This window comes from Diuraphis noxia, unplaced genomic scaffold, assembly GCF_037042655.1.
Source record: "Diuraphis noxia isolate RWA-SAM2 unplaced genomic scaffold, SU_Dnox_SAM2 contig0003, whole genome shotgun sequence".
Taxonomy (NCBI): Eukaryota; Metazoa; Arthropoda; class Insecta; order Hemiptera; family Aphididae; genus Diuraphis; species Diuraphis noxia.
The window spans coordinates 51,358,199-51,384,828 of NW_028301713.1; the positions used below are offsets into that span (position 1 = coordinate 51,358,199).

General features: G+C 26.9%; 2 protein-coding genes across 8 annotated transcripts in view; one reads left to right on the top strand and one right to left on the bottom strand.

Moving 5' to 3' along the window:
- Window positions 1-995: 995 nt before the first annotated feature.
- LOC107165500 (proteasome subunit alpha type-7-1-like) lies at window positions 996-2,335 on the top strand. Its single transcript, XM_015513756.2, has 2 exons — window positions 996-1,725; window positions 1,970-2,335. The coding sequence occupies exons 1-2, from the start codon at window positions 1,201-1,203 to the stop codon at window positions 2,201-2,203; spliced, it is 759 nt and encodes a 252-aa protein (XP_015369242.1). The 5' UTR covers window positions 996-1,200; the 3' UTR covers window positions 2,204-2,335.
- Window positions 2,336-4,649: 2,314 nt separating this feature from the next.
- tgo (Aryl hydrocarbon receptor nuclear translocator homolog tgo) overlaps window positions 4,650-26,630 on the bottom strand; it is a 39,259-nt gene continuing 17,278 nt past the window's right edge. For 3 of the 7 annotated variants that reach the window (XM_089222322.1, XM_089222320.1, XM_015513766.2), the window contains 12 exons: window positions 21,046-21,123; window positions 11,302-11,459; window positions 7,991-8,163; window positions 7,779-7,926; window positions 7,479-7,706; window positions 7,241-7,363; window positions 7,015-7,173; window positions 6,797-6,947; window positions 6,544-6,728; window positions 6,300-6,484; window positions 6,086-6,221; window positions 4,650-5,902 (listed from right to left, as the gene is read on the bottom strand). In XM_089222322.1, coding sequence (XP_089078448.1) covers window positions 5,724-5,902; window positions 6,086-6,221; window positions 6,300-6,484; window positions 6,544-6,728; window positions 6,797-6,947; window positions 7,015-7,173; window positions 7,241-7,363; window positions 7,479-7,706; window positions 7,779-7,926; window positions 7,991-8,163; window positions 11,302-11,459; window positions 21,046-21,123 — 1,903 coding nt within the window. In that variant the 3' untranslated portion in view covers window positions 4,650-5,723. Of the gene's footprint in view, window positions 5,903-6,085; window positions 6,222-6,299; window positions 6,485-6,543; window positions 6,729-6,796; window positions 6,948-7,014; window positions 7,174-7,240; window positions 7,364-7,478; window positions 7,707-7,778; window positions 7,927-7,990; window positions 8,164-11,301; window positions 11,463-21,045; window positions 21,124-26,630 lie in introns of all 7 variants that reach the window. The other 4 variants (XM_089222321.1, XM_015513769.2, XM_015513765.2 and 1 more) reach the window with 2 other exon arrangements.

The following is a 26,630-nucleotide window of genomic DNA, read 5'->3' on the forward strand; positions in this document are numbered from 1 at the left end:
ACTCATGTTATCACCAATTCTATAAATTATTTTTTGGAAATATAATATCGTTTAAAATACATTTTACCACTGAATAGAGACTACGTATAAAAAAGAGGACATTTTGACTTTTTATTTAAAAGAGCCCGGACAACAGAGGACACTCATAAAAAGAGGACAAATCCTCGTAAAAGAGGACGTCTTTATTAAAAACCCACAGACATAAATGAAAGCATTTTTTTCAGGCATTGATAAATTCCTATAATCCGGAGTGTTTATTGTTAATGTATTTTTTTTAAATTTAAATGGATTTTTATCTCGAAAAATTAATTTAAGGTTTTCATCATTAATAGGGTCTGTATTCATTTTTGATAAAATTTCATCTAAGTCTGCTATACAATTAGCATTATCTGAGTGACTAAAATAATTAGAAAAAAAAATTTTGCTTAAATGACCAGATAAATTGTATTGGAGTTGGATTTATGTTATTGCCATTATGTTGGGTGCGAAACGTGCCAAATAAATTTTCCAAACAGTCTTGGTTGATTCGATTTGTATATAAAACATAATTTTCATCAGTATTTGTAAATTTTAATGAATCCTACAATGTAAATAAACCTGAGATTGAAATAAACCAACCTCTGATCAATTTCATTTTGTTTGTCACTTCAACATTTGTTTTTTTGTTAAATACCTGTAATTTTTTAAAAAAGTTTTCCATGTATTTTAAATTTAAATGTGATATTTGAGCATCCGTATTTTTAAAAGGTTTTTTTTGTCGGATATCACTATCAGGTAAGCCACCAGTATACGACATGTTTCAAATATTTTTAATCCATCAAATGGCCACATTGATTCTGGCGGAGATTTATATCAGGGCATTTTTTTGTTAACGTCTTAGTGCACAATCTGTTTTCATATAGTCTGTGATATTACATTATGGTTAATGGTTAAAACATTTATAACCTCAAAATATTTTCATGTTCATTCCCGTATGATAAGCATAAATAGCCTATTCATTCTTTATTATCTATGTGACTATAGAATAATAAAGAAAAGTTTCATTATAAACCTCCAAAATACCTAAAGATCGTTAATTAATTGGACCGAATATTTTAACTTTTTAGTATATCATTCGGTCGCGATCCGGTCACTCGACAGATTCGTTAATTTTGATTCTTTCTTTCGCGACCATCACAACTCTAATAACAACCGAATACTATGTCTGGAGGCTATGACAGAGCGATCACTGTATTCTCGCCGGACGGTCATCTTTTGCAAGTAGAGTACGCCCAAGAAGCGGTACGTAAGGGATGCACAGCCATCGGTGTGCTGGGCAAGGATTGCGTCGTACTTGGTGTTGAAAAGAAGTCCATAGCCATGCTTCAGGAAGAACGTACTGTGCGCAAGATTTGCCCGCTGGATTCACACATAGTAATGGCATTCGCTGGACTAACGGCGGACGCGCGTGTAATCATCAACCGAGCACAGATGGAATGTCAGTCGCAGTACCTTACTCTTGGTGAAACTGTAACCACTGAATATATCACACGCTTTGTGGCATCTATCAAACAGAAATACACACAGAGCAATGGTCGCCGTCCGTTTGGCATATCATGTCTGATCGCTGGTTTCAACAACAACGGCACACCACATCTGTTCCAAACTGAACCGTCTGGTATCTACTATGAGTGGAAAGCAAATGCCACTGGGAGAAATTCAAAATTGGTCAAAGAATTCTTACAGGTAATATAAACAATCAGGTATCACGTCCTCCTAAGACTGATTAACTATTTATTCTTATATTTTGCGTGGTGAGCACTTAGTTACGAATATGAAAATATACAGTTTATAACAAATAAAATAATCATGAAACATTCTTATCAGTGATTTATGATTTTACTATAGGTAGGTATTGAATGACTTTTCCAAGGGACTTTAAAATTTAATTGTGATTATTTTAAAATATTATATATTTTCTTTATTATAGGATAACTATAATGATGAAGCTGTAAGTACAGAGCAAGGAACTATCAAATTGGCAGTCAGAGCATTATTAGAAGTAGTTCAGTCTGGCCAAAAAAACATTGAATTGGTAGTGTTAAAAAATAATGAAAAGATGAAGATGTTAGACCCAGCATCTCTAGAAGAAATGGTAAATGTAATAGAAGCAGAAAAAGAAGCTTTGGAGAAAGAAAAAAGCAAACAAAAAGATAAACAATAAAAATTTTTTAAATCACATCCAGGGAATATGAATAACATTTAATTTGAATATAATTAATATTTTTTTTTTTATATATATATACCTATATTATAAATATTAATAATTTAATAAAGTAAAAGGTTATGTACATTAGTTTATTATTTTTTTTTTTTAGAAAAGGATAGGTTGTATTTATATTATTTCAGTTTTACCTTTACATAGTACCTACTACTTAAAGTACCTTCATTTTATTGGCAGTTGTACTTTATAATGGATCATCTTCATTCATAAATTTGTGTTATGTTATTTTATAAATATTGAACGCACTTACCTAATTACCTGTACAAGCCAATTATTTATTTTAGATTATTCTAATCATTGGCGTAATATAATTGATTATGAGTTATGAGAAATCTAGTATTTATGATAGGTTTCCAACGTACATAAGTAAAAAAGTTTAAACATTTAACAAAAGATTTTAACATAAGTCATTCTTACATCGATTAAATAGAACAAGTGGATACTGCTCTGCTGTACAGTAGTCAAGCATGCTGTAATGGATCTATGATATTTGAATTCAATGATAAATCATAGCTTATGAAAAATTACTCTGTGGCATCCTAACATACTTTTAAGAATTAAATTGTAAAACATAATTAATACAAATTTAAAATATCTAATGGCTTCAAAAATCATAATTTTCCACCAACATTAAGTTTTTTTGATAAGCGTAAAACTTGGGAATTTTCTATTAAAAATTGTCATGTTAATTACAAAAAAAAATTACATAGCTATAAAAGGCTCTAAGAGTCAAAATAGTTTAAACAATAAACATAATACCATGTTTGAAAATGGTAATTTTAACATTTGGTGAAAATTCAAAATTGTTTATTAAATTACAACAATACATCAATAATTATTGATAGATGAAAATTGTTAATTTGCAAGAGAAAATCCAATTAAATTCTAAAGCTCATACAAATTATTTACTTTACGGTAAACTTTTTTGTTTTTATGAAACTCCCAATAAAATTAATGCGTTAGCCATGGATTTTTATGAGTTTCTCTTTGAAGACTAATCAAGATTTTGATGAATTTTGTAAAAATTTGAACTTAAAATGCATATAAAAAGGTACTGTTCCTTGCGACGTTTGTGATTTGTGAACTTTCATTAAAAAAACTGATAAAGAATCATGCATTAAATTTTTAAGCTCTTTTAATAAGTGAATAAGTTTTTCTCCAGAAGAAATTTACAAAATTTAAAAAAATTACTGAATGCCAAAAATATTTTGATAATATCATATTATATATGAAAAATGCTAATATAAATAGGTAGGTAATTGGTGAAAATATCAGTGTCTACGGTCATTAGTTTTTGAGTTATACCAAAAAATAGAATAAAATATAAATTATTCCAAAAGTTGGGTTTGTGTAAATTTATTATTTTTGTTTTGTTTTTCAAGACAATTTTTATAACTTCTGTGAACATCCAATTTTGAACACATTAAAGCAGCGGTTCCCAAACTTTTAGAATCGCGGAACCCTTAGGAAATAGTTTGGGTTTTGAGGAACCCTAATGTGTCTTTACTTCCAACTCAACCCCATTTTTTCTAAAAAAAAAAAAAGAGTACTACAAAAAATGTTTCAGACATCACATACATCTGACGGAACCCTTGAGATTGTCACACGGAACCCTAGGGTTCCGCGGAACACACTTTGGGAAACGCTGCATTAAAGTACCAACTAGAATTAAATAATTACCAGAAAAGTTGACAACCTTTGTCAACGGAAAGATATAGCAAAGTAAGGTGGTATTGCAGGAAATGAGTCAATAATAAAGAAATCTCTAGATTTAGGAAAACCCTCTGATAACATCACGGCCAAGGTAGATAAAGACTGTATGATAAGAGATATAAGAGATATACAGCTTGTAGAGCCAAATAGACAATGAAGAGATACAATAGATTAAATATAGATGGGAAAATATATATGCAGCAGTATGGAAATAATAGGCTAATTAAAAGGTATAATATAAACGTTTTTTAGTCTGTCATGTCCATAAACAATATAGAATTTAAGCAGCAAGTAAAAATGTCAATCCCGAAGCAGTCAATGTCTAATTTAGATTATTATCTTTTAAAAGAAAATAAATAAAAATTACATTTTAATTATTAAAAAAAAAACCTCTAAATATATTTCATTTAATTATACAATACTTCTATTAAACTGTTATAATATAATGTACAATAATAAAAATTATGTATATAAATTAAAACAAAATGTTGTATTTACAATGTATATTTTTTTAAATGAACTGCGTAAAAGAGAAAGAGGGAAAAATTCGTAGCAGTGGTATAAGTGAAAATGGTGTTTAATTAAATGAATATAATGGTATCACCATTAACTCTATATACGTAAGTTTTTTTTTTATAGAATTTCATATAATATGTAAATATGTATGTACATATTTAAACTGGTATAAAATAGTTTTTTTTTTTTTTGACAATAAAATAACAAAATATTTAGAAATATTCGTATTCAAATTATAAAAATGTCACACACTTACATCAGTATAAAGTAAATAATACTATTATAAACTTACAATATTATATACAATTTTGTATACATATGGTTTGGATAAAAGAAAATAAACTTTCAATGGACTGCCATTTGAAGTTGACTTCTGGTATTTGGCTCAAATTTATTTTTATTATGATATTCATACATATATATATAAAGCAGTCAACTACAAATTGAATTGAGAACATCCCAAAAGAAAGTTAATTTATTTATCCAGTTTTGAAAAAAAAAAATAAACAAAATACAATCAAATATAAATTTACAATATTATGGAAGGATTTTATATATATTTGAAAAATGATATGTGTCTAAATAAATATATATATATATTATTTTTGAACGTTTGTTCATAGAGATTTAAGAGCAAAAAAAGTAAAGTTTCCAATAAATTTAAAATCTTTTTTATTATTTTTTTTTTTTATGGCACTGAGCTAACCAAGGTACATACTTTGTTGAGATGAGTATGACAGAGGTAGCATGGAGGTTGTAACTGTAATAATTATCAGTGTTAAAAGAGAATAAACTATAAAAATTATAAATTTGTGTAGTGTAAAAAGCAGCGTGGTTTAAATTGTAAAAAAAAACCAGTGAAATACCAATAAATGATTTTTGAAAAATGTTTTTTTGTTTAAAAAATCTAAGTTAACTTAGTAAGACTTACTAAATTATAAATAAACTTGATATGAGATTCTTATTATACTTGTACAGACTACAGAAATCAAAGAATCCATAATATTAAACATACAACAACAAATATCCAGTATACCACGTAAATCATGATAATAATTTCTAATATACCTACATCAAAACCATAAAATACTACCACAGATGGTGTTGATAATACCTTACAGGTAGATATTAAACAAATTATTTAATAGCATACATTTAGGTGATTAGAGACAATTCAATCTTTTAAACCTTAATACATTTGTTTAACATATACAATAAGACAGTTATTAACTCATTCAAAATTTGTGTTGAACATGTTAAGATCTTCAAATGAAGCAGCTGCTGCACTCTGATCAAGCATCTGCATCATCATATCAGATAGTTCTTGTGGATGGCCACTATGCGGATGTGGTGGTACATTGTTTGCAACAGCTGTGGCCCCAGTTGCTCCAGCTTGCCAACCCCACATTCCTTTAAAAAATCAATTAAATGTTTTCATTATTCTATATAAAATAAAATTATTGTACCTTAATTTGTTGTTTAAGTTAATTAGAAAAATTATTCAATTAATATTATTTTAATTGTATACAAAAGAGTAATTAAGTAATAACTTAACACTATTTAACAATTCAACCTTTATATTTTGAATTTTACCTGGAGACGCAGCTGCTGGTGATGGATTGTGATAAGGTGTTTGTCTTGCACCACCACTCAATTGTGTGTATGTTGGACCTGATGGTGAACGAGATGGACTCATTTCTTGATTATATTGGTAACCTTCAGTGACCGGCTAAATCAATAAATAAGTATTAAAATATCAAAACACAAATATTATAATTTATTTTTCAATATTTTCTTATATTTTTACTTGGCGCAATGTCCATGCTGTTTGTGCAGGTGTTGGACTTGACTTGGTAAGGCGATTAATTAGTGGGGATTGAACTTGACTTTGAGTACCTTGATTGGGCGAATGATAGCTAATTGGTGATGCATTCGTTTCATATGTATTAAATACATTTTGTGCGCTGTTTGGTCTTTGCACTGTGTTGTTGGCTATTTAAAATATAAAAACATAAAAGTAATTTTAAAGAAATTAAAATTAAAATACTTACGTATCATATGTTGAGTGGATGTCGGAGCAGCAGTAATCATTGCATGAGCTTGATATGGTGGTGCTGCTACATGATCCCTTCTTTGAACTGTATAATCTAATCCAGGCGCCTGTTGTTGATAAACAGTTTCAGTAGCCGGGTTACTGATATTTACTCCACTTTCAGATGGGGAGTGCATCGACGACCTAATATAATAAAACAAAAATACAAAAATAAAGACAATGTTATGTGATTTAATAAAGCAAGAACTCACTTAGCTGTTGAGTTGTTGCATACAATATACTCGATATCATCAGTATATGGATTTAAAAATGCAAATGCATTTGTTCTGAGCCAAATCCAGTCATGATTTTTACCTCGAAACCGATACATCACAGACATCATCTGGCCTTTCATTGTAAGAACTGAAAAAATATTGAATAACAATTAAAAAACAATTATATTTGTCAAGGTTGTAAAATAGAATTGTACCTCGTTCAAAACTTTCTTTCATATGAGTTTGGTCTTCAGGATGAAAGAATTCATAACATGTTTTGCTTAAAAGATCTTGTGGCTTATAGCCAAGTATATGTGTGACACGCTGATCAACAAATGTAAACTTCCCATCCATGGAATGTCTAGAAATGAATTCTAAAAAAATGTTTGTGATAAATATTTAGTAATTTTAAAAATAATTTAAATTAATTTTAGTTTTTACCAGAATTACTATTTGATCCGGCTAAATCAGTAGTGTTTGGAGTGGAAGTAACTTGTAACCGACCAATAGCAACTAAACAACAATGAGTTCCATCTTCTTCAACAGCTCTCTCAATTTGTACACCTATATACATAACATTTTATATAAGAATTTAATCATAAGAATTCTAAATAGAGGGATTTTCGACTAGTATTGGTAAGTGTCATCGAGGTGATAAGACGACAGATCGACATCATACCAGATAATGGATGATCAAACTGACCAGATGGAGGCCAGTTCTTTATGTAGCCAGTGCAGTGGATAACGGCAAATTCGTTACCATCACGAGTTGGTCCTAATGTATTACGTTGTTTAAGACGTTGATGTAGATTATGTCCCGATATGCTGGACATCATACCACCACTATTTCCAATTTTCATTCGACAAATAAACCCACGCCGAGAACCCATGCACAGTCTCATTGAAGCTACAAAACGTTAAATTTTAATTACATAAATAAAATATTAATAATTGCTAAGATAATTTATATTTGACTTACATTGGTGACCCTCTTTTTTCACTGTACCAGTTTTCAAATCTAATATACGCCCTGAATTTTGTGGTTCCTGTGTGGATAGTTGTTCACGTACTTTTTCTACGTCTTCGGGGTGTAAATGATCAAACATACTTGTCCCTAACCAGTCATTCTAAGAAAATAACATTATTAATAATTTTTTAACTTGTTTGTAGGCTTTAATGGTATATTCATACTTGTGAGTAATTTAATACTGGTGCAACAGAGTCAGAAACGTATATAACTCTACCAGTGTCACATGTAACGACAAACAGAAAACCATCAGCTGCTTCCAATATTAAATGTTTAAGCTCTTGATCTGTTAGAAAGCTAGGTTTATAGGTGCCATCATTGTTTGTGTTACCTGTGCCTAAATGTACATGATAAATTTATACGATATATTTTTGAGTTTCAAGAGTTAACAATAAAAATATAATATTATGTTTAAAAGAAAAACTACACTAGTCAAAAAACACGAAATTATTAAAAACAAAAACTGGCTTAAAATTAATTATTATAATTAAGAACAATCGTAAAATCATAAATTAATAATAACCGAATTGTAACAAAAGTGATATTTTAATAATAAAAAAATGTATATTTATTAAATTAATATGTACACATCACAATGATATAATGTTCAATATGGGATTACTCAAAACATACAATTTTACTAAATACGGTTATAGTAGCCATTACATACGTCATAATTAAATAATTTATAGTTGAAAACGTAATGTAAATATCTTAACTTTATATATTGGTTAATTTATGCAACGTTAAAATGTTTAGTTTAATAAATTATAAATTATAAGTTTTATATTTTAAATCAGACATAAAATTGGCAATGCGTAATAGAAAAAAAACATTGTCATTCACATCTCACCCGTAAAATAAAATAAAAGTACGTCAAAAACCAGAGGGTGAAACAGGAAATTGACAATGGACGTGACAATAAACAATAGAGTCATGTAGCTAGCGGGCAGACATAACGCTTAACCTGGTGAATATTAAATATTATTATTATTTTTATACATTATTTCTAGCATAATAGTAATAATATATAACTGGCTTTGACTTGACCGGGTTCCAAACAAACGTAGATGCCACCTATAATGCGACAATACTCATTCTCGTCATCCGCATATCGTCCATTTGAATACAATCGGTTTTGTACTCTGTATAAGAGGTAACCGTTATAATGACAAAAACGATGATATAAAGAAGAAAGAAAAATGTCTATGTACCTACCTAAGGTATTGAGTGAAAAATAATTGTTGACCACTAAAAAGCTATAAACACGGTCATAAAACTGTTTTATTGTAACTACTATTGATGGTTATTTGATAATTTCTTCACTCCTTTACTTCTTTAAATTATTGGGGAAAGAAATATAATATTAATTTAAATCATATAACAAGGGCAATGTTTATGTAAGAAGTTGCTGTATACAAATATAATATCACTTAACGATGAAGGATTAATTCAATCAACAAGTGTTGTTGTAATATTTTACAAGTATTTTCTAAAGCAACAATATAATATGTATAGTAAACAATATGTATCGGTGAAAAAATATTATAGGTAGGTACTTCGTTTGACATCTTTCAAAGTCGTAAACTATAAAGCCACTATAGTAAAAATACCAGTAGAGTTGCCGAAGACCAAATAATACATTTCTACATTAGGTAGGTAGGCACAAGGCAGTAGGTACTGAAGCCTAAAGTTAGCAAATTCAACATTTTATTTTATTATTTGTATAGTACTATTGCACCGTGACGATTAACGCTGATGAAAAATAAAAAATGCAAACAGAGCATATACGCATAAACTATTATTATAGTTGTATAACTTATCGGATACCTATATACAGTAAAAAAAATTATTTTTACTATACGGCGAAAATAATTTCCTAATATACTTACACCGTGTACAGTGTTAATATATAGTAGTTAATGCAGCGTATGAATAATAAATAAACGAAATAGAAAAAAAAAACACGCACAGAGAACAGGAAAAAGATGTTGTAATTGAATTCATGGCAGTCTTGTTTGCAATTCGGGATATTAGATAAACTATGATAGAGCACACACATGTCCTGTGCGGAAGGAAATAAATGAAAGGGAAAAAGGAAACACGCATCCTGCGACAAAACATTTTCGCTGTCCGACATAAATTTACGAGTTCTCACGCACCCTTTCAACGAGGTTATATTATCAAGAAGGATGGTAGTAGATAGACAACGTGTATATGCGAGCGTTATTTGATACTTCCTATTGAGGTGTTGAGGATTAAACTACTCAAGAAATTAAATAAACGAAAATAAAAATAAAAATCATAATAATATCTCATACCTACATAATTATAGAATTTTGAAAAAATAAAAATGAGTTACCTAGGTATTACACAGGAATTAGCAACGGATTAATGCATAATAAAGAAAAAGGTAATAAAATCAATTTTTTTAAATAAAATTACAAATAAGTAATAATTATAATTCAATTCATAAGTTTACGAAAAATATGAAGTAAATACCTAATATGATAAAGAATTCACTAAAACTAAATATATTTGTATTCATCATTAATAAAACAGTAGGTTATTAAAATAACATTATATTAAGTTGTTAAGTTAAAAGTTGTGTTGATCAACATAAATACATTTTGGTTTATTTTATTTGAATTAAAGAAATGCAAGGTTAAAATGAAGGTATTTCATAATAATGTTATAAACTACATATAATATTCAGTTATCACATTATCAGTAATAAGTAACTAAGGTAAAGTACCTAATAATTTATCTTCCGTTATGGTATATCGCATATACCAGCGGTACCCACTATACGCTGCTCATTTAAAAATGTGTGACCAGCAATAAAATAAAATTTTACATTATAAAGTGTGAAAAAATAAAAAATAGTGCTTTTTATGGTTGTATTAGATGCGTATCTTTGGAAAGAAACGGAGAACGTATATCAACGTCAAAATAAAAATAAATAAAATTGTAAAAATAATAATTTTCAAGATTCTATAATATTTTTTTAATTGTTATTTTCTTCTAATATCTTGAATAAAAAAATGAATGCAAACTGGGAGTAATTTTTTAAGATTATACCCAAAAGACCTCTCCAAAATCCTAGCAGTATACTATTGGAATATACACCTACTATATAGATTGTACCTATACAGGGTGTAACAGAAAGATATGACAGATTTACATGTAAATCTTACACAAATCTGTCATATCTTTCTGTTACACCCTGTATACTGTATAGTATAGACGTTGAAAAATCATTAGAAAAAAGTAGATATACCTACTTATACAAGACATTCAGTATTGACTACGAATAATTTTAAATTTACATAAACATCAAACTTGAACGAAATTTTAATTTGTTATTCAAATCGAATTAATGATCTAAAAAATAACTGGTATTTTTTGACTAGTTGATTTTTTTAATGTTTGAAAACGTTTGTTTTAATAACATTTATATTTCAAACATACATACCCCTGAGACTTTTCATATGGTTAACAGCCATACGTAGTATGGTGAGTTTGTCCGGTTTCCGAGCTAATGACTGACATGCCGGCACCATGTCCGAAAGTTCCGTGATGTACGCTGTCATCTTGTTCCGCCGCCGCCTCTCAATTTCGCAATGATTCTCCCTACAGTGATTTCACATGGAAAAGGAAAAGAAAATTCGCAAGATATACATAAATCGTCAAAAAACCACATTATTAATACTATTTTGTATAAAAAAAATTTGGGTGTAGTTTAATTATATATAATAAGTAAATATTGGTTATAATTAAAAATAAGAAACCTGAACAAATATTTATCTACATGCAGAAATATAATATACCCTCGAATATACCTTTATCTAAATTATTCATTGTTAAAATAAATTACAAATCGCTTGTTTAAATGTATAGATTAATAAAATTAACTATTATTTTTTATTTTTTTTTTTTTATGCACAATTTTAATGGTTTTATATCCAATTGACAAGATTTGTTTAAACTAATTGTAATTGGGGAATTTAAGGGTTGATGAAAATCTTACTATGATATGATATACCTACCTAAATATATAAATAAATATTAAGGTTATCTTAGTTTAAACTACTAGTGTTTAGTTGATAATCATTAACATTATAGTTTAAAGTATGAACTAATTATTATTATGATTTATGATTTTTATAACTTTTATTTTATATACCAACCTACGAGTATTATTGTTAATTATCAAGAACAGATTAAATCATAGTGAATTGCATAAAGTGTACACAATAATTAATATATAATATAATATTACGATATCTTACATACCTCCTAATAAAACCCGAACTGCTTTTATATCATCATAACAATCTTGCATAGATATGATGTTAAAATATTAGAAAGCGATAAGTTAGGTATTTTAATGATAATGATAAAATATTAAATAGTATAATAAAATACCAAGATTTATTAAAACACAAATTATTGAATAAAATATTTACTAATAAATTTGTAGAATTTAATTAATTATATTATATAAACAATATTAAATCAAAATGAAATATTTAAACATACTAACATAATATGTATGATGTTAGTAAAACTGAGAAATATCAAACAATGAAAAATCTAAAAGCGTTTTATATGCATTAAATAAATCGTTGTGCATTTATCTTTCATTAACTTTATAAATGTATAACATACGCCTTATTTTGTCTAGTGAAAAGTTTCACCAAATATTTGAAGTTATTATATTTTCTCAAAATATTCGAAACTACACAGTTCAAATTATAAATTACTTTTAAAGTGTCAAATTTAGAAATATCAGAAGAAAAAATGACGCTATAAGTTAATGGCAACCTTCTAACATAACTAAACCAAAACAAAACTATAAAAATAAGTGTACTCAAGAAAGGAAATAAAAACATTAAATCTTAAAGTCATACAATATACACGGTGGATACCTAAAACACACATAGTTTGTAGTATCTTAAGGTAGTAAGGCAGTGGGCAATGCAACAATTATCGTATATAATACATTGTATATTAATATACATGTATACTTATCTAAAAAGACTTTTTAATAATGTAAGTTTATTGAATAATCACTAATTAAATTGATAAAAAATGTAACGTTTAAAGCCCGGTTAAAAATATTTAAACTCTATTATAATTATTATTTGAATATCCAAAGTATTATTTGTAATAGATTAAAAATTAAGAATACATGGAAAACCTAACTAATAAGATTATACATTTTTTTTTTATCTTTAATACAATGTAATAAAAACTTTTAACATGTGATAATAATATTAGCTAATTAGAAATATAATACCACAAAGAATTTTAAGGCAGTATTATTTGTAGATTCAAAGTTATAAAAATATGTTTTATTAAGAGAATGGTCACCCGCATGAGTCAGTTAGCAATTGCAATCAGCAGAACCAATAATTGTACACAGTTAGCTTTAAGTTTATAGTGAATTTACCAAAATTAATGATAAGAATATTGTCAGTGTTGGTCAATTTTTCACGATCTTTGAATTTTCAAACGAGTTACAAGCATTTTTAAATTTTACATATTCTATAACTTGTTTAAAAATTTGAACAACGTGAAAAATTGTAGTACAAACACAGATAATGTATTGACCATTGAGTTTGATAAAAGTAAGTTTATTCACTTTAATATTAAAGCTAATATAACAAAATTGGTTATGCTAAATGCAAATATTTTACTGTTCATTTTATAATATAAAATCAATGCTATAACTGTGTCCTCTAAATATACAATTTGATTAATTACTTAAAACAACAACATACTAAATCCTTATTTCTTCAATATATCTAATAGATGATTAGTATTAATTTATTTAAATTTTTAAAACTTAAATAAAATTCGAAATCTATAATAAACATATTAAAAAAACTTCGTTTTGAAGAATTCTACGCAGAGGGACATCTCCCAAGTATTGAATCGATTTAATTTCAACTAAAAAGTGCATACACTTCAACAATGTGTCTGGTGTTATTAAAAATATAAATACTATTTAGCCACTGTTGCCTTAATAATATAAACAATTTACGTTGCACAGTGAAGTTGTCTAGTTCTTGTATACTTAAATATGTTTTATTTTTATTTATTTATTGTTATTTCAAGATATGTTTATCATTGGTGACGCATTTAAACATTTTGCTATTTTATCCTTGAGATACACTAATCATGCAGGTATGCAAACATTGTAATACCTCAATACAAATAATTATTTATTTCAAAATAAATAGCGAAAAGAAAAATTTATTATGAAATGTTTTATAAATATAAATAATTTTATGCTATGTTTATGTGTTTAAAATTTTCAAAAAGCACTTTAATTAATACGTGAGATACACAAATTTCAATGACCGCTTAAAATTAATAATTTTACTTCGTAATTACAACTGAATAATATGCCATTTTGATAGTTCTAAAAAGAATAAAAAAATATAGTACAATATCATAATAATTAACAAATTCACTTATTTTCGAAAATATAATATAATATTGTAATTATTAAAATAATAATATTATAAAAAATGTATACGTGTAAAATCAAAGGAAAGAACATTTTAACCATTTTAACCTAGTCTGAACACAAGATATAACATAAAATTGAAGAATGTAAACATGCTTTTAGAATGACTATCGGAAGATTTTCCTCAGATATGTTTCATAAAATGCTTATACTCCATCACTCATCAGAAAATACTGTACAAAACTCAGATATTATAATTGTCATTAGGCACTTTAATACTTTAATATTTAAAAACAAAAGTATATTTATTTTTTTAAACTAAAAATGTAATAACTTTTTTATTTAGACGAATGTTTTAAAAGATACAATAAGTACCTATAATAAGTATGAAACACTATAAAGTTGCGTTTCTTACTAACATTTTTTGTTTAGATTCGAAAATTTAATAACAACAATAATAATTATGTAAGAGTATTCTGCAGCTCTATAATTGTATAGAATAATGCGGTTGATGTATAAACTTTAGTAATCATTAATATGTTAATTACCTACACAATAGATTAAGTGATGTTTGTGATTAATGGTTATATATATATATATACATATATATAGGTACATAGATAGGCATATAGGTCTCTAATCAAATTTTAAATATGTATTTTATAATTAGGTACAATTTATTTCTTAGAAATCATATCCCATTATACCACGTATCATTCTGTGCATGGAAAATATTTAATAACACCTATATTATAACATATTGTACTTAACCTACATAGTAGATTATACATTTAAATATTTATCATTTATCATTATTCATTAGATTTCAGATTCTCGATGATATACATACATTTTTAAATTATTACTTTCTCACGTATAAGGGAAACAACAATGACACACACACACACACACACACACACTCACACGCACGCGATTGCTGGCTGCGTATATTACCTATATCTACCCTACGTACGCGTTTATTACGGTTTTCGCGTATACCCCGCGACAGTCCGTGCATGTGCACGTGCGCGAGTGTGTGTGTATCACGGTGAAAGGTTATTTATATAATAATATCATATCGTTGCGGCGGGGGCCACCAGCCTAGGTCATGGCGGACGCGGGGGTGAGGTGGCTGTTGCGCGATGATCTCGCCCAGGAAAATCGTGACAAGCATCCGGTAGGCGGCGCGCGGCGGGCGGGATGCGCGCCTTCTTCTCACGGCTATATGCACAAGCAGCTTATATTCACTATGTGTATGTGTATAGATATGTGCCTTGTTGTTGTATAGTTCGCCACGGGGGTCACTCAACTCTCCTCTCTAAACTGTACTCTTGATTTGGCGCTCCGGTTTTTCTCGTTCCAATGTGTGGTGGTGTTTTGGTTAAAAATATTGAAAATGAAAATATAATATAATATATTACCTATATAGATAACGAATATATATATTGTATATATATATATATTATTTATATAATATATACATATATGTACTACAGAAGACCTACGCGCGCGTAGGTACAAATTATTATTAATTATATTTATATACGTGCATAATCTTTGTGTCAAATACTGTGATGGGAAGAGAAATAGAAAATTGTTAATGATTGCGAAATTATTATACGAAAGTTGAATAATAATTTTGGGCAAGAGATAATATTTATACTTTCACAAACCAAGCACCCCCTCCCCGCGACCATGAAGTAACGGTGTTTATATGCACATATACATAGTGTAAATATATACACACATACACATACACATATTATACTAAGTTGAAGTTCAACGAATAAACTTGGGGGCGGCTTTTAATGAATTCTATATGTGAATGTGGATGGGGGTAGCGAGGAAGAAAAGTTTCGGAAGTGCGCGTACGTTGGCGTACAATCACGTCTTTATTAGCAATCTCCATGCTCGAATAATATAACGAATTAACTTTACCGGCGAAGTTTTGCTCAAAAATGTTTAAAAGACTATAGCAAATTATACATCTATATAATATACAAGATTTTAGAGCGAAGAATATTGTTTCACATACATAAACATAACATTTCGTTGATAATTGTATGATACTGAAATTAAGATTTGGAATTTGTAAACAAATACAATTACATACTACATACATTATATTTGATTTATAGTAACAAGGTATGATGAATTTACTAATTTATTCAAAGAACAAATCGCATATTATATTACTGTATTATATTCGATACGATAGTTATTACCGATTAATGGGTCAATCAACAACGGTATAAACTATAAATATAGCTAAAAAATGTATCTAAATATTATGAAAGTTCAATTTTGTATATAAAATGATAATTTAAATAAGTAGAACTCTTCAAGATTTTATGATTAATAGGATTGAATTAAAACAGAATAAATCATTTTTTTTTTTACAATAAGAATATCCGATTCTGTCAAAATTGGTATATTTAAACACTTATAAAAAATGTAAGCAGCTAAAACTTTTTTAAATCTTAAAAAAACTTATGAGGGTATAGGTACCTACTTTTAATATTTCTTGTCTTAGGTATTTAAATTAAAAAAATATATACATTTTTAAATACAAAATAATTTATATACTTGGGCGAATTTTGTAAATTTTAATTTTAAAATATACTTATAAAAAATTATCGATGGGTACCAACGAATTATTGAAATTTAAAAATTATTGTATGAACAAATATACAGAAAAGTCGTGTATTACACAACATATTAGTATATATATTTTTTAAAAAATGGTCATCATAATAAAATGTAGGTAGATCGGGAAAAAAACCCTATAAATACCCAAAAAACAAATTATTTTGAAAATTTTTTCATGTCTAGGAAGTGATACTATAAAATATAAATTACAAAATTAATTTTGTTAACAGGTTCAAACAAAAATTCCGGATTTTTCGCATTTTTTTCCAATTATTTTGAAAAGTATTGGGAATTTTCTACTTTTGAAGTTTTGAACTTCCTATAAGTATCCACTGGTAAACTAGTTCTAGAAACTACCCTCAAGCTTTAGAATTGAAACAGTTAAAAATGTTATTGTCAAAATCAATGAATTCACTACTATACTACAAATCTGAAATACCTGAGTTCAGAATGAATAAACTAGGTTGTGAGTTTGTAAGACATCAGACACATAAAATTATAATGTGGGTATGACAATGTATCAAGCAATCACTTTTTTAGTTTGATAAAAAAAGCTAAGAGATATACTTAAACAAACATTTTTTTTTTTTAATAACAAGAAGCACCATTAATTTGTTTGTGTATTTAAAAATTAATTTATTTTGATAATTTATTATTCTAATGTAAAATTATTACTTGAGCATAACCATTGATAAAACAAATAAATAATCATACAACAGACACAGTTGAAATGCAAATTTAACAATGGCGATTTTTTTTCTAAAGCTTATAAGTTTTAAATACATAGGCGCCAAGTACATGGGTGCTCGGGTGCTCGAGCACCCATTGAAAATATTCATTGGGTGCGGAGCACCCAATATAATTAAAATAGGTAAACCGTTATCACCACGTTCATTGTATGATATCAGTGGCTACAAAGAAAAACTACAGGATATAAAAATCTATTTCATCTATAATTCTGTGGCAAAACCTCGGAAGTCAAAATTAGAAAAAAAAAATTGGGGGTGGGTACAACCCATTACTCCCTCCCCGCCAATGCTTGCGCCACTGTTGTTTTACATTGGTAAGAGCACCCAATAGCTTTTTGAAAACCTGGCGCCATGTTTAAATAAATAAATGTTTGTTAGAGAATAAAAATAAAACACAATAAATGTAGGTGTAACATATTTTTTTATTAAATGTGATTTATGATACATATTATACCTATATAACTTTTGAGAAATTACGAATACTTAAAAATAAAGGTCACTGCACCAAAAGACAAAAAACAAAAATCATTACCAAATAAAAATAAAATATTCAGTTATTGACAAAAATATATAATACAAATTGGAATATATTAATTAATATACAGTAGTTACACTACACACTTTCAGCTGTACAAGAAATATATGAGATGTTAAATAGAAAACATAAAATATAACTTTTCACTATAAAATATATTTTTATTAATATTTCATACAGATTACAGGTACCTAAAGAGTTTTACTTTAATAAATAGGAAATCATTGTCAAAAATAATACCACAATAGATGTTAAAAATTATGTAATTAATTATAAAAACTATTTTTTAGCCTTGGATTTTTTAAAAACAAATTAATGATTTTAGTCAACGCATATTAGAATTTACGTAAAATAAGTGTATTGTTTGCTCTGTTTAATTGGATAATTTACATTGCAAATCATGAGACAAGAGGCTTAACATTTAACAATATAGACATTGTTCGGATGTCATAATATTTTCATTATTTAGAGTCATTATTATAAATATTATAAATATTTGACTAACTTTAAAAAACATATTATAATTTATATTACACTTCTTATTTTCTCTTTTAATAACAATATTTATATTTGGAAATTAAAAGTGGGTGCTTACTTACATTTCACAGTAATTAGTAATGTAAATAATTATTATGAGGGTTATTTTATAGTGGTTCTTACAATTTAATTTATCAATGGGAAATTGAGTTTAGGACAATGAAATGCTTTGAATAGGTATTTTTTTTTTAATTTGATCAGTAGTATTCAATGTGTAAGAATAATAGTGACAATCAAGATAAATAATTCAACAAAATGGTTTCAAAAGTATTAAAAAATTTTACCTATGGAAATTAGTTATGTATTTGTATTTGTATTTTTTTTTGAGAGAGAGAGGATATAAACGATATTGTAGGAGCAAAACTGCCTCTCAAAAAATATTAATGTTTAAACCAACTTAAAATTAACTTATAGTGGTGATGTAGGGTAAACCCTAGCGGCTAGTGGCTAGGGCCAGGCCTATACGTGTCCCTCCTTTCCAGAATTTTTACTATATTTATGTCTATGCATCAGATGGAGTTGAACTTACTTTTTGTTACATAATTCTGTTTAGTTTGCCATATAATATGGGTTTAAAAAAATAATGAAATATACACATTACACATAATATATACTTTGCTAATAGCTAATGATTATTATTATAAAACAATTGATAATTAAATAAAAATATCGGAATCAATAATATATAACATTGTTTTTGATTAATTTTGAAGGTATAAGTGGGTAAATGAGTGTATATCTACATATCTCTAGTAATTGACAAAGATATATGCTAAATTGCTTAATCAGTAAACTCAGGGGCGGACTGGCCAGGGGGGCTAGGGGGAAATATCCCCCTGGGCCGGTCTAAATGATGAAATTTGGGCTGGTCGTCGAACAATAAACTTGTAAATTGTAATATATTTAGTCAATAAAACATTCATATTGTTTACAAAATCACAACTGATATAGTAATAATATAGTAAAATATTTAGGGGCGCTAAGTTGTATTTCCCCCTGGGCCGACAACCTCCCAGTCCGCCCCTGAGTAAACTGGTGCTAGGATATTGATATAACTTATCATTACTTTCAAATAAATAACACGTAGGCCACACCATTTCAAAGAAACTGAATATTATCAAGATTTGTATTGGAAAATTGAAAATAACAAGGACAATTTTAGAGGGAATAGTTTATCTGAATAGGAACCATATTTTTAATGCTCTTATTGTTAGAAACTTAGAAAATTGTTTTTCTACCATAAAGTCTTTAGAAAAAAATATACTTGTATATAGTAAGCATACTGAAAAGCTTGAATATATAAATTAGTACTTAGAGTTCATAATATAATCATATAATATTATACTCATAACGTGAACAATTTAGAAATGTATAAAAAATATAAATGACACTATAATGATACCTTGATTTGAATAATAAATTAGTTTATCAAATACATATTCAAAAATATATCTAGTACCCACAAATAATATAATTATGGTTGGTGGTACAATTTGTAAATCAGATTTAAAAGTGTAATTAATAATACAAAATCTGAAAAACAGTATTGAATGGATGAGGAAGGTAGATAAACAAAGGCAGGTTCATTCTTTTAACAAAGCAGTAATTTTATTTTATTATTTTATTTTAATTTTAACTGTTTTAATTTTAAGCCTTTGTTTTATTCATTTTTTTATTATTCTTTTAAATGAGTACCTACAGCAAAATTAAACTCCATCTCTACAATAAGGCCATAAAATGCAACACATCTAGCTGGAAAATCTTGAACTACATTAACTCAAGGGATGGGACAATCCTTATTTTCTTTAAGCAAGGTAAGAAAGAACATGTTAAGCTAAGCTCAGCAAAGTTTATTATTTGTTACTTATTAGACTAATTTTAAATTGAAAGTACAGAAACTGATAAATTGGTATACATTTTGAATTCACAATTACAAAAAATTGAAAAACAAAACTCATTTCTTTTGAATTAACTTAAACTCTTAATATTATTTTGATTTTACATTGATAAATATAATAAATTTAAATTTGAATAAATTATAATATTTGTAATTTTAAGTAACTTCAATAAAATATGTGAATTAATTATTAATGAATTAATAAAACATAACTAAATGACATTGTAAATAATATTTTGAAATATAAAGTATACATCAATATTATTATTGAGTTTATATTTTATATTAATTTTAAGCAAGGCAAATAATTTACAACTATATCTAACAAAAAACAAGTTTTAATTTTTGTTTGACCAATTTTGTTAAACACTCACCTGGCAAATCTTTCTTTGTCTTGGATATTATCATCTTCCATTCTAGAATATTTCTGACTAGAATCCTCTTCATCGGATCTAAAATAAAAAAATTAGAAAAATTAAGTAAATATATAGTACACTATTTGTTATTACAAATTACAATATTACATATACAGGTAAAATTTTGTACACCAAAAAGGTATTCCTTGGTGTTAATATTTATAGAAGGCATATGTAATTGTTATATTACATTTACTATTATATATTCATAAGCTAACTAATGTACACTAGATAAATACCAAATAAACAATAAGCGTGAACATTTATTTTTTTATAGAGATAATAAACTGTTAGTGACAACAGTAAAGTTATACTGTTATGTATTATATATCTGCATCTTTAAACAGCTAGATAAGAATTAAAATTAATCAAGTACAATATAATATTATTTATTCAAATTTCAAAGTGTTCAGAAGTTTACAGTCAGATTCAACTTAAATCACTTTAAAAAATAATTAATGTCATGAAATGTTTCGAACTAAAAAAATCAAACACTTTAAAAGACGTTTAAAAATGTATGATATTCCCGTAGAGTTAGAGGAACGCCACATATAGCGGTTGGGTCAGCTAACAAATTCAAATAATTGTTTGATTTTAAATGCAACCGCTTGATCCGTGTTAACACTTACGCGGTTCAGCCGCGGAAACGGTCGCAGCTGAAAAACCGACCGCTATGTGTGGCCCAACGCTTAGTTATAGAACTTTGAAAATAGTATGTACTTATGATATAAAAATTAAATGTTTTCATATAACTAAAACGAATAATGAAATTGATTTCGGAGTACCAATTTTAAATCAATAACATATAACAGTTGGTATTATTTTCTTTATATTTTTATATTAAGATTTTAAAAATTTGGTAATCATAAGTATTACAATAATTATTGTTACCTATATGTACAGTAAGCTTAGTATAATTATAATACGAACATAGCTTTTCTGGATATTTTTCTTTTGCAAAAATAATTTTTCATTCAACAATGGAAGCATTGTGTTTTATGTTATACTAAATTCAAAGAATTTTTCACCATTCTGAGAATGTGTAATAACATTAATCATACTATACAAAGAAAATAATGAATTGTATAACATTACAAACAAATTATGAAGAATCGTTTTATATTATATAGTTTATTGAAAAATTATTATTATCCTCCTGGCGTAGTACATTGTTATGCTAATTACAAAGAAGAACCTCCAAGTTCCGAGACACCTTTAAACCATTTCCATTTAACAATCGTTTCCCTTCGGTACATTACTTCTTTTTGTAGTATTATTGGAATGTCAGAAGCGATTTCATTTTTAGGTCAATATACGATAGAAAAAATGTCCGGGGCCCAATTGTCTCCGAGGGTAAGGGACACCTGTAGTAGAGAACACCTGGCTATCAGACCTCATGCCGAGGAAATGGTTACTTTGATATATGAACGAAGGTCAAGTCAAATCCTACTATATATTTTTAAACAGGACTTTTTCAAGAAACGGAATTTTCTGAAATTTATAATTTTGCAATATTTTTGTGAGCATATTATTTGATTTCTGAAGATGATATAGAATTCCGTGACACGAACACATGTGTGATGTGAGGAAATTTATTGGCTAATGTGATACAGAGGATACAGCAGAACTAATGTGCTATAGTGTTCGTTGTTCTCCCCGATCTCCGCACGTCATCGCCACTATATTAGGCCAGCGCACGAAGGCGTGTCAAATGCGGTACATCAATCTGAATGTTGATAAATTATTGTGGTTCAATGTTCAATAAAATAGGTATCTATCATGAGTGTATTACAGAACATTTTTCTTTATTTTTTAACGAATTTTTTATGTAGTAATAAAAAAGTACTTATATTTTATGACCGATTAAAAAAAAAATTATATTATATTAATTCAGGATAACATTATTCTTAACCATGATTATTTGAATTGTGTCGATTTAAAGCATTTTAAATCTGACTATATATAATGTAATATTCTAGGCATAGTCAGAGGCGTATTTAGGCACAGGTCCTATAGGCCCGGGCTTAGAGCGGCAACATTGGAGGGCGGCAAATTTCAACAATTTTTTTTTACAAAATTAGAAAAATTATTTTTCATTTGATGAAATCAAACTCAACTAATTTTTGTTCGCTCAAAATTAATCATATATCTACATATATCTCAATGTATCTTTTTAATATAATATTATAATATAATAAATTGTATATTTAAATACGTTTTAGAAATAATTGTAGGAAGGATGAAGGGGGAGGAAGGCGGCGAATTGGTAAGTGCCTAGAGGCGGAAAAACCTTAAATACGCCACTGGGCATAGTGTAAAATTATATTGTTATTAATAATTGAATCGAATAAGAAACATGTAATAACATTAATATTGTATATAATACGAATCATATTATTTTTTTAGGTTCGATTAAATTTATCGTGAATAGACTGATGAGTAAGGTTACTCGTCCAAGTCAAAAAATATCAATTTTTTTAAAACAATTATTTAATTATCGCTGTATTGAAAATTATAATAATTCATTTTGACTAGTTAATACTATTTCGTTATTAATTATGTATACTAAATAGCATGCCATAATACACATGTCAGTTGTCACATGATATACATTATACATACTAACTGCCAAGAACTATAAAATAAAATAATTTATTTAGTAAAGAAATTACTAGAATCCAGAAGGGTCGGATGTTTTTTTAAATATTTTGACTACAATTAAATCAATATAATTGCAACACGTTAGAAGTTGTACTTATCATAAAAATAATTAAACCGAAAACTACACAAACCAAATATCATATATTTTTATATTTACATAACTCACAATATTAAACATAATATTATCTAACAAACTATATTATACTACCATATTTTTAAAAAAAGTTGTAAATAAAATATAATATATTAATATATACCTATACCTACATATATATTATATATCCTTTAAAAATATTCAAACTAGTTATATTATTATTTATTTGTTGATATCGATCAATTATAAAATAATTTTAGCCGTGTCCAGTACGTGTTTGTTTGATAAAGGTCAATTAAGCTCTGATTTTGCTACAATTATTAATCTAGACGAGAATTGTATTGTTTTTGGATTATTTACATAGTTACTGCAGGTTTACAACATTCCACACGTGAAAGGAATTATAATAGTCTATACAGACAATTATTAGTATTTTTTTTATATATATATAATCACCTTCGTAAAAACTGATATAAGAACAAAGTAGGGAGAAATTTAACACACGCAGAATAACAAAAGGGGGTTTTCATGTTTTAAATTTTTTTTTTTTTGTTAGTCAATCAAAAGTTTTATTTTATTTTATTGTTTAAAAAACAAAACATGACAAATCAGTTATACATATAAAATATAAAACGTTATTATTCAAACCAAATATCAACAAATGATGGTAACCACAAAAATGTGTATCTTATAATAATCAAATGAACAATTAAAATATAGTAGGTAAATATATAGTATAGTTATTATTTATATTTGAAATTGGAAACATAATCAAAATTATTAAAGCAGTACCCGAAGCAGTATAAACTTTGTTTAATAAGTACAATATAGTAAAGTATACATTAACCGCTTGACCAAAATTAATCTGCTTTTAATATTATTTTTCAATAATTTATCCGAGACTCTATGTACATGTAATATAAAGACTGATTATAGACTGTGTCGTCTAGCTCTATTCTCTCATAATCCAAAGTATTTCTAAAGTAAATCAATAAATTTAAATCCTATTTTTCAACATAAATCTACAAGAAAATTCTGAGGAAAATTCCGATTTGAAAAACAAAATTACTATGGAAATATTTAAGGCGATGTTTAATCACTTTTGGGATACACTGTAAAAATACAGTCTTCTATATTTCGTTACACACGGAAAATGGAGGGGATTGCATACGAACTAACATAGTTACAACCATTTTTGTCACACAAAGTTTGGCAGATCTCAGTAAACATTTATGATTAATTTAATTTTTGATGATTATATAATACAACGTTAACAAATAACTCAACAATATTAATATGTATAAAAAAATTTTGTTATAGGTATACGATGATACGGTAGAACTCTATTATACAAATTATTTTCCAAACATTTACAACAACTGTAACAAAAATATAAATATTTAGAACTTAAAAAACAATACATAACTACATTGTCATCATAGGTACGAATTATATTAACTACAGAAGTTAGTAAAATTGCTTAAGATTCAGCAATCCCTTAAAAATGTATTTATGTTTATATATTTTGTAAGTAATTTAATCAAAATGTAAAGGGTAATATCAACAAACAAACAAATGGTTAATTACGTAATATTTTATATTTATTAAATATTAATCGCTGTTGAAAAAAATATATACATCTACAAGTATTTATCTCATTTTGTGTTCATGAAAATTATTAAATAGGTATTAAGTTGTCTGATAATTAATTTAAAATTTAAATTGTGAATCTTAAAGTAATGTTATTAATTAAACATAATATAGAGATAAACAGTGTTGAATGTATAGAATGTGTATTCAGTGTTATTGGAATTTAATTTGTAACAATTATTTTTAAAATTAATTATAAATTTAGTATAAATGTTTTATTAGTATTTGCTGCAGAGTCTAGCACCCTGAATTAACTGGAACCCGTGAATCCTAAATATCTCGAGTACTTTTAATTTAAAAAAAAGTTATGTAATATATATTTTATTGCAGTGTGTTCGGTATTGTTATTAATTGTATAATTATGAGATAATTAAATGAAATAATTTTACATTTTTAAAATCAATAATGGGTATTAAACGAGGTGTCGAGGTATTAAATATTAAAAGTCTACATTACTAATACCAAAAATTTAAAAATATTTAGACTTACCTATAAGGAGTGTCAAGGAGTGTCATTTATCAGTAATATTTTATGAATAAAAATAAAATTTTAAGTAATATCCCACAATTTAAAAACTTATAATAGTAATAATATATAATATACCTATAGGTAATAGGTAACTTTATAAGTATTAAGTATATCAATATATAGTTTTCAAATGAAGTATTTCTTGAACTACTGAACACCTGGTATTAACCCGAATAATGGTTATGAGATCTCGTACTAATTACTAATTATTACCTTGTTTGAATTTGTTATTTCAGTGTTTGAACAACCGATAATAAATCCAGTACATACCAGAAATCCCTTTACATTACTCTGGTGCATAACCCCGATTTGTTGGAATACTTAAATCGGTCAACAAGAAAATATAGACATAGTATTTATTTTGTAATATAATCGGCGTCATGACACAAAATATTAAGCAAGTACATTATACATTTTTAAATAATTTATTAGGTAGGACATTTGGTAATACAGTAATAGAGATTTGTTAAACTATTTTTAAATTTTACAATTTGTGATTAATTATTTATTTTTTAAACGTAGCATAATTTCAAATATTGCAGTTGTAAAACAGTCTACGGTTTAAAAAACAAAAATATGTCATCGAGATTATTTGATATGAAAGAATAAA